The following is a 9859-nucleotide window of genomic DNA, read 5'->3' as shown; positions in this document are numbered from 1 at the left end:
ACATACATAGACAGACAGACAGAAAGAAGGAAAATTAGGCCAGGTGCCGTGGCTCATGCCTATAATCCCAGCACTTTGGGTGGCCACGGTGGGAGGATTCCTTGAGCTCAGGAGTTCAAGACCAGCCTGGCCACCATAGGGAGACCTCATCTCTACTAAAAAAAACAAAATAAAAATCAGCCAGGCATGATGGTACACACCTGTAGTCCCAGCTACTCAGGAGGCTGAGGCAGGAGGATCAGTTGAGCCCAGGAGATGGAGGCAGCAGTGAGCTATGACCATGCCACTGCACTCCAGCCTGGGCGACAGAGCAAGCCCCTCTCAAAAAATTAAATAATTTTTTTAAAATGAAAAACATAAGGAGTTGAACATGCTTTGTTTTAATGTGATAATAACCCTAAATCCTGTGGGCTGTTCGGACTGCCTGCTATTTAATTTAATAGACTTTCCCACATCAGTGTAACAGATATTCATAGATTCTTAGCTCATGTCAGAAACATACGTTTCCCAGGCGCTGCAGGAGGTGATGGAGTAACAAGGGCAGACGTGATGCCTGCCCTGCAAGAACTTGAGTCAGACATATTTGAGGTTTGGAGTGGAGCCAGCCATGCAGTAAACGCTGACTACAAATGAATCTTGGCAAGGCAGGAATTTTATTGGCATCTCAGTTTTATGGGTTTGAGTTGAATCATCTCAGCCATGTGGGTATAAATGGGAGATTTATTATTATTACTGCTGCTCCTCCTAATAATAATAATTTCTACTAATAGTAATTTTTAAATCTTGATAGATTGTAATTTTTCCCAGGATGTGCAGCCCTTCGTAATTATCATACTATCTCATTGATCATTTAACTAAAGTGTAACTGCTGGCAGCTGCTGCCTTCCTGCTTGCTGAAGTCACCTGTTCCTTTGCCCCCAACCGTCTAAGGGCCTGTCTCCTGACTCTCTGAGCAGACAGGGGCTGGCCCTGAGCTCCGCTCTGCTGTGTGATGGTGGCAAAATCTGTCCACCGCTTTTTCTGTCTCTCTTTTTATTCTGCAGCAGAAGTATTGGGAGGCCCTAAACACGGAGCAGGTATGGACAATCATGTTCTTTCCCTTCCAGGAGGGACTTCCTATGACCTGACTTCAGTTCCTGTTCTTGTTAGACCTCCTTACATGGCTGGACCCATGACGCATTCCTTTAGTTAAAAAAAAAGAATGTCAGGCCAGGCGCAGTGGCTCACGCCTGTCATCCCAGCACTTGGAGAGGCCGAGGTGGGCAGATCACCTGAGGTCAGGAGTTCAAGACCAGCCTGGCCAACATGGCAAAACCTTGTCTCTACAAAAAATACAAAATTAGCCAGGCATGGTGTCGCATACCTGTAATCCCAGCTACTCAGGAGGCTGTGGCAACTGAATCGCTTGAACCTGGGAGGTGGAGGTTGCAGTGAGCCGAGATTGCGCCATTGCACCCCAGCCCGGGCAACAAGAACGAAACTCCATCTAAAAAAAACAAAAACAAAAAAAAGTCAAAATGAGAGGCAAGACTGAGAATCAGTGGGATTTTCAGGGCTCTCTCAGTTCAGAGTTCTTTCTGCTTTGGGGGTATCCAGGTAAGCCCAAGTAATAGGGACCAAGAAGATATGTAACCCAGTGAAGAAACATGGTCTGGAACAACAGTAGTAGTGGCAGGCATGGCTGCAGTAGCTGTTGCAATAAACATTTCCAGACATTGTCATTCTGGGACCCTGGGCAGCCAGCTGCTGTCTCCATGCCACCCTTGCCTCCAAGTGACAGGTGGGCATGTTTTGTGACAACTACCTGTGCCTGTCATCTCCCAGGATTGTTTCTGATATGAAAATGGATCTTTTGCTCAGATTCTCTTCATGCCTGGTTTCCAGCAATAATTTTATTATAAAATGAAGTTTTAGGCCAGGCACGTTGGCTCACGCCTGTAATCCCAGCATTTTGGAAGGCTGGGGGGCGGATCACCTGAGGTCAGAAGTTTGAGACCAGTCTGGCCAACATGGTGAGTTCCCCATCTCTACTAAAAATACAAAAATTCGCCAGGTGTGGTGGTGCGTACCTGTGGTCCCAGCTACTCCGGGTACTAAGGCAGGAGACTCACTTGAACCCAGGAGGCAGAGGTTGCAGTGAGCCGAGATCATGCCTCCAGCCTGGGTGATGGAGTGAGACTGTCTCAAAATAAGTAAATAATGAAATGAAGTTTTAAAACACATTATTCTAGAGATTCAGAAAATATAGATTCTAAATGTTTTCTAAGATTTGTACCACTTTATTTTTACTTATTTACTTTTATTTTATTTTATTTATTTTATTTTATTTTATTTTTGAGACAGAATTTCACTCTTGTCGCCCAGGCTGGAGTGCAGTGGCATGATCTCGGCTCACTGCAACCTCCACCTCCCGGGTTCAAGCGATTCTCCTGCCTCAGCCCCCCAAGTGGCTAGGATTACAGGCGCCTGCCACCATGTCTGTGGTAATTTTTTGTATTTTTAGTAGATATGGGGTTTTGCCGTGTTGGCCAGGCTGGTCTCAAACTCCTGACCTCAGGTGATCCACCAACCTCGGCCTCCCAAAGTGTTGGGATTACAGGCGTGAGCCACCGTGCCCAGCCTATTTATTTCTTGAGATGGAGTTTCGCTCTTGTTGCCCAGGCTAGAGTGCAATCGCACAATCTCAGCTCACTGCAACCTCTGCCTCCCAGGTCCAAGTGATTCTCTTGCCTCAGCCCCCCAAGTAGCTGGGATTAGAGGCGCCTGCCATTACACTTGGCTAATTTTTAGATTTTTAGTAGAGATGGGGTTTCGCCATGTTGGCCAGGCTAGTCTCGAACTTCTGACCTGAGGTGATCTGCACGCCTTGGCCTCCCAAGGTGCTGGGATTACAGGCGTGAGCCACCGCGCCCGGCCTGTACTAGTTTGAAGAGCTCACTTGATCAAAGTGACAGGTTTCTGTTTGCCGGCAGCTGAACTGGTCAGGGTTGGCAAGAAGAATTCTTAGCAGCCATTTAAGAAGCTAGAGCAGCGGTTCTCAATCATCCGGGCATCTAAGAATCACCCTAGGAGCTTGTAAAAATGCCAAACCTTAGGTCTCAACCCCCTACCCAGGGGCATCAGTGTTTTTAGCCAGCAGCCTTGGTGCTTCTGGTGTGGCTGGTCAAGAACCCACTCGGAGAACAATGACCTTGGTCTCAGGCCTCTGCTTAGAAACAGTTTTCATCAAAGAGCACACTGGCCATCCTCAGAGAACAGAACAGGGCCCTACTTCTTTCACTGGCCAGGTGGGTCACGTAGGCTGAGGGGCCTAGTGAGCTCTTTGATTTGGGATCTGATCATGTCAGAAAGGAATTTGGTTAAAGGGGTCCAGCCAAGTCTGCGACCGCAAGTTAATGAGATGGTCACACTGGAAGTGGCTGGCACAGCCCCAAACAGGTACGGGGGATAAGCTGCCCAAACGCAGTCACTGCAGGGACACTGAGAATCAGGTGGTCTTTTTAACATGATGGCTTTTAAAGTCGCCAAGTATTAGTACTCGATTCAGTGATCAGTGAATCACTAACGAACCGGGCTCTTTATTTCTGTCCAAAACAAAGTCACAGTTTGTGTTTTATCATTGGCATGGCATGGCCATTATGTCGGTGGCTCAGGGAGCCTTCAGGATCTGATCTGGCACCTCTAGGGATTGGAATGTTTGATTCAGCTTCAGTGTGAGCAGCTGTTCGAGCATCTTTCTGGGAGGGCATGTCCATGCCTGGGTCTATTATCATCCAAATAGATCATCTGTCCAGGCAGACACATCTGTGTCACCTTTGCTTCTTGTTTCCTGGGTTTCCTGGTACTGTCAGATGTGACCCTGTGCCTCAGAATCATCATAGACGCTCAGAAATGGGAGAGATCTTCTTATCTAGTTGCTGATCCAATACCACAGCATACACATGGGGAAACTGAGGCCTCCAAAATGAAGGCAAATTAGTGACAGGAGGAAGACTTGAGCCCAATCCCTACTTGCCTCCATGGCTGGAACTTCAAAGGTAACACTAAGTATCTCCTTGGGCTCTTATCCACCCTCTGAGAACAATGGGAGGGCTTCACAGGCAGCTTCGTCAAGGCTTCTGTGCCCACTTGTTTTAACCCTTCACTCACTCCTGCAAATTTCAACTTCCCAAACTCATCTGAGTCGGTGATGAAATATTCACTGGCAGTGCCCCCCACTCTGAATTGGGTTTTACGTGATGACAAGTCTGCTGAGCCTCAGGTTTAGAGGAAACACCATGTAGGAGGCAGGAGTGAACCTTTGCTCTGTTCCTGTGGAGCTCATCACCTACCTGAGACAACAAGGCAGATGTCCACATAAACGCCAGGGCTGTCCGTGCTCAGGGGCAAATCTGTGGACTAGGTAGTACAAAGAGAGGCAAGTGAGCGCCCAATGGGCTAACACAGTCAGGAAGGCTTCCTGGAGGAAGAGGTGTTTACCTGGCGCATAAAGAATAGGTTGAAGCTAGGCATGGTGGCTCAAGCCTGTAAGCTGAGCATGTTGGGAGGCTGAGGCGGGAGGACTGCTTAGGTCCAGGAGTTCAAGATCAGCCTGGGCAACATTGCAAGACTTTACTAAAAATTAAAAACTTAGCCAGGCATTGTGGTACACAAGTGTAGTCCCAGGTACTTGGGAGGCTGAAGCAGGAGGATTGCTTGAGTCTAGTAGTTTGAGGCAGCAGTGAGCTATGATTGCACCACTGTACTCCAGCCTGGGCGACACAACAAGACCCTGTCTTAAAAAAATAAAAAAGGATTAAGTTTGCCTGGTTTTTTTCCAGGAATGAGTTAGGCATGGAGTCAGGACAAGGAGAACGTGACTCAGTCTCACTAGATAAGGACTTGGTAGAGGCAAAGAATAGTGGAGAAGGAGGGTGGGAAGGAAGGTGGAGCTGTTATGTTGAGGGTGGTTGTTCATTAGTTCCTTGATTTAAAGTTATGCTTGCCTCCTTAGGTCCTAGAAACACAGGCCTGGGTAACGTGTCCTTACCCTTTTGTCCTTGTCTGTGCCTGGATCATGAGAACCAGAATTGGGGCTTTTGTTTGGGTCGGGGGTTATAACAGATGAGAAGCAGCGATCTGTTCCACCCAGGTGCTCTTTGTATCTTTTCTCCACAGTGGGACCCTGAAGATGTGAACCTCGAAGGCAGCAAAGACAAGGTGGAGCTGCTCGGATCCCAGGTGCACCGGGACTCTGTGAGGACCGCACACCTGAGTGATGATGATTAACACCTTCTGGAGCCGGCTCTTCAGCCCAGAGCCCAGGGTCAGGAGTTTGTTGAGTAACACAGCAGGAATCAATCCGCACTGACACCGTGGCAGGAACTGAAGCTGCCCTGGAAAGTGAGGAACCAGGAGCCGTCACTGAGTGTGGCTGGTCTATATCATAGCTCATTGTGGAGCTACGACTTTGGGAACTGCGGACAGACCTGGATAGGCCCAGTGTTTGTTCTGAAGATTACAAGTTCACAGACCGCTCTTGCTTTGTAAAGATAATCCAAAGGACGTTAGACCCGCTTGTCCTTTTTCCCTTTATTCCCTTGAGAGTCAGCCATAAACTGAATACCTGCTAGGTTCCAGGAATGAGTTCAGCTAACAAATAGCGAATGTGTTTGGTTGGATCTCAGCAGAGCCCATTCTGCAAGACCTGGCTGAGCCAGATGAGAGGGGTGGGGCCTGTGCTGGGGAGCCTTGGATCACACACAGGAACCAAGACCTGGCTTCTGCCCCCGTCACCCACTTGAGTTATCTGCTGAAAGTTATAGATAGGACTGCGTGGCCAGCCAAGTGTTTGTGAGATCACTGACACTGCCAAACCAGAGCAAACTGCTCCGGGTACCAGGACTTCCTCCAACCTAGCGAGGTGTGTGCTGACGCGGGGTTCGCAGGTGAGGGGTCTGTATGCTTCAGGAACTAAGTAAATGCATGCAGAGGATAAGAAGCATGATGGGAAGTGTTCAAGCACAGCAGTCCCATTTGGGGGTTATTTTGATACTGCGGTGAATGAGGGGAAGGGCGCACGGAATGGGGCTAAGGTGGGAGCAAACACGGGTGAATAAATTCTTTTTAAATAAATTCAAGTATGTCACTGTGGAGTGCAGTGGTGAGCATGAATCCCTGCACAGTCACAGAAGTCAGCCACGAGAGGAGCTGGAGAAATGCCAAGCAACGCAGTTTTGCTCTGGGCTGGCCCACAGCCGCCTGTGTAACTCAGCTACGGCAGCCCAGTTTCTCCTGAGGGGTAGGGCAGGTTCCAGCAGCACGAAGGGGGTCCCTTGGGGAAGCTGCTTGGCTCTGCAGGTCTCTGCATAGATCCTAATCCCCCGGGTGACCTCTGAACTACAAGTGATCTTAAAGCCACCTTATTTTTATCCCCTTTAGCTAAACTGTGTTGGTCCCTGGTTGTCTTGGAAAGTTTGCTGAAGTCAGCTTTGCTTTGTGATGTTAACCACGGAAGCTGTACTTCCAGGGAAGAGGAAGATTTGAATGGAGGCCCAGGATGCAGGGAGAAAAGAGTGTTCAAAGAGATGAAACAGTACAGAGGGCTGGATGCAGGGAAAAGTGGGAGCTAGCAAGAAAGAATCGGAGATGGCCAGAATGGATGATGCAGTATGGGCTGTAGGGGTGGCGAAGAGGCTGAAAAGGAACCAGACTGTGGAGGCTGGTGAGTCAGTGCTTGGTTCTGTGGCCAACTGGTAGCCATGGAAGATACCAGAGTAGGAAGGTGACTGACTTGCCTCAGGAAGGCCACAACTGATTGGTGAGTTTTTCATCCCTATGGCTACAACCTTCCAGGAAGCAGAAATATAGTCATGGGTGCAGAATGAACATGGGAACAGGTTTAATCTAGGGTACTGAGTGGTAACAGCAGGGCAGAAGAGCTTATCTTTAGAAAGGCGGAAGGCATGGGGATAGGATGACCTCTGGAGTCTGCCTTTAGTACATCCTCTGTCTTGAGGGAGCTCTGGATCATGCTCCCTAGGGCAGCAAAAATTGGTTGGAGCCAGGTGAAAGTGGCCATTCATCCAAGAACATCAAATGATCTTGGCCAGGTGCAGTGGCTCACGTCTGTAATCCCAGCACTTTGGTAAGCTGAGGCAGGCAGGTTACTTGAGGACAGGACTTCAAGACCAGCCTGGCCAACATGGTGAAACCCCATCTCTACTAAAAATACAAAAAATTAGCCAAGCGTGGCAGTTCGCACCTGTAGTCCCAGCTACTCGGGAGGCTGAGGCACAAGAATTGCTTGAACCCAGGGGGTGAAGGTTGCAGTAAGCCGAGATCGCACCACTGCACTCCAGCCTGGGCAACATAACAAGACTGTCTCAAAAAACAACACAAACCCTGCTGCCTGGAGTAACACAAGCTACCTAAGGTCCGGATATTATCTGGCTCCCTAGATCCCATCAGCCCAGCCTCCTCCCTTCACAAACTGGTTCCTGTCATCATGGTCCCAGCTTGTCTCAGGGTGTCTCAAGCCTCTTCATCCACAGTGACCTACCAAACTGGGAATTTTGGAAGCGAGGTTTGGCTTCATTGTTCAACGAGAATCTTCCTGTATGCAAAGCTCTAGAACACTGGAGCCTTTGTGAGGAGGTGCCAATTAAAATGCCTTTCTCCTAGTAGGAGGGGGCCTCTGTTGCAGCTTTGTTTCCAGCCGTTAGAACAAGAGGGCAGTGGGAGCAACTTGCCCTGATGACCCAGTGAGCAGTGCAAGCGCTTACCTACGTGGGGGCGGGGCTCGGGAACAAACGATGTCATCATCGGCTCACTCATCATCGGCTCACTCATCTGGAGATCTGTAATATCGTCTGGTTGTGCTGCCTATCATCTGTGTGGCTTGGGGCGTGTTACCTAACCTCTGTGAACTCCTTAGGTAGACTAAGAATAATACCAATCTAGAAAGCCTGTGGTGAAGACTAAGTGAACTAACATGTATGAAAAGGCAAACATAATACCTATTCAATGTAGACTTTGAAGAGGGATTAGTTCCCCAGGCTTCCTGCGCAGATGTACTGAAAGACAGTAACGAAATCATCAGACCTACAGATGGAAGAGATTTCAGAGGCTTGAATTCCCTTAAACACAACCCCAATTAGTGATTATCCCGTCCCTACTTAAGTTCTCTGAAAAAAAAAGGATTTCAGTTGCCAAAGTCTTTATCATTTAGCAAGAGCTCTGCTAAGATTACTATTATTTTTTTTAGACAGTTTCACTTGTTGCCCTGGAGTGCATTGGTGCGATCTCAGCTCACTGCAACCTCTGCCTCCTAGGTTCAAGTGATTCTCCTACCTCAGCCTCCCAAGTAGCTGGGATTACAGGCTCCCACCACCATGCCCGGCTAATTTTTGTATTTTTAGTAGAGACGGGGTTTTGTCATGTTGGCCAGGCTGGTCTGGAACTTCTGACCTCAGGTGATGCACCTGCCTCAGCCTCCCAAAGTGCTGGGATTACAGGCATGAGCCACTGCACTTGGCTAAGATTTTCTTAAAAGCCTGTCTAGATCCTAAAGAACGAATCCCCTTATCTCCCTCCCTCAGTATGATGAAGAGGTTTATGAGCATCATTTGAAGACACATTCATATTGTGTTTCCTTCAAAGGGGTATGAGCTCCTAGAATAAGAAGAGGTACTGGGCCAAGGAGCATGGCTGGGCTCCAGTTCCCAGGTCTGTTTCAGTGTCATCTTTGTCATTTCTCTTTCTATGTCACAGTTTCCTCATCTGTAAAATGAAAGTTGGGCCTGATTTTTTTCATTTTTTTCTCTTTTATGAATGTGCCAATTTGTTTCCCAGAGAATAATGACATCTTTATAAACTCTCAAGAAAGAGACATTATAAAGACAAATTTCAGGTATACTTTGAAAATAGGCTTCATTATATAACATATACCTCTTTCTGTTTGGATTTTACTATCCACTTAAAAACCTGTATTAATCACTAAGGGAAAGGCTAGAGGAGACTTTTCTATCTCCAGAATAATTTTGCAACAATTCCAAGATTCTCTGCACTTCTTTTTCTGTCCCTTGATTGGCCTCCTCCACATTTTCCAACTCTGCAGGTATTGCTCTACTCTCTTCGACTTTACATTGTTTTCGATGCTTTTGCAAGGAGACTCTGCCTTGAATGAACCCTAGATATGGTGCGATGTTGAGGAAGATCTCCAAGTTTACACATGCCTGCACGATGGCCCAAAGGTATCATCAGGTGAAAGGGACGACCTTAGAGATGAAAGAAGTTCAAGGAATGGTGCTACATTAAATGACTTAGCATTAAAAAGCATCTACTTTGCCTTTTCTTTCACCAACCCTGAAAGCCAAATAAGACACTGGGCATTGAGGACTTCTTTTGAGCAGAACCCGTGATTACACAGCGTTATTCTTCAAGAGTCTCTCTTAATCTGTCGCCTGGAGAACTCTGCACACTGTCTCAATTCCGTCTGCATTTTCCATCGGCTGCCAGTGTTCGTAGCAGAGGGCTCGGGTCTTCTCGTCCTCTCCTCAGGGTCTGGCAGCTGTCACTACTGCGGAGTTCGGTCCAGTTCCCAGAGTCGGGGGCGCTGCCTTTCCCATTTCAGTTGCCAGGAGGCTCATCCACGATCGTGCCAGAGGGGCAGCGAGTGGTCTCCTCGAACTACGGGGGAGAGAGGAGCCACTGTTGGCACGGGCTAGACTGAACGCCGGTTCCCACTGCCTACCTCCTCGGAGCTGCAGCCGCCGACATCTTGCGCCCTCTTGCCAGCACCGCGGGGGCGCTTCGGGAAGAAGGGAATAGCGGTTCCGCGCGTGCGCACTCCGCAGCCACCGCCTCCCGCGAGGAGCGA

The 9859-nt window shown here is 48.4% G+C and overlaps 1 protein-coding gene across 1 annotated transcript in view; it reads left to right on the top strand.

Moving 5' to 3' along the window:
- TMEM44 (transmembrane protein 44) overlaps positions 1–6122 on the top strand; it is a 72586-nt gene extending 66464 nt beyond the window's left edge. The window contains exons 8-9 of the mRNA XM_011988957.1: positions 1044–1076; positions 5158–6122. Of these exons, the coding sequence (XP_011844347.1) occupies positions 1044–1076; positions 5158–5268 (144 nt within the window). The 3' untranslated portion in view covers positions 5269–6122. The remainder of the gene's footprint in view (positions 1–1043; positions 1077–5157) is intronic.
- Positions 6123–9859: the final 3737 nt, after the last annotated feature.

This window comes from Mandrillus leucophaeus, unplaced genomic scaffold (genome assembly GCF_000951045.1).
Source record: "Mandrillus leucophaeus isolate KB7577 unplaced genomic scaffold, Mleu.le_1.0 Scaffold342, whole genome shotgun sequence".
Lineage (NCBI taxonomy): Eukaryota > Metazoa > Chordata > Mammalia > Primates > Cercopithecidae > Mandrillus > Mandrillus leucophaeus.
Note: the sequence above shows the minus strand (reverse complement) of the source record. Positions and strands in the feature narration are given on the sequence as shown.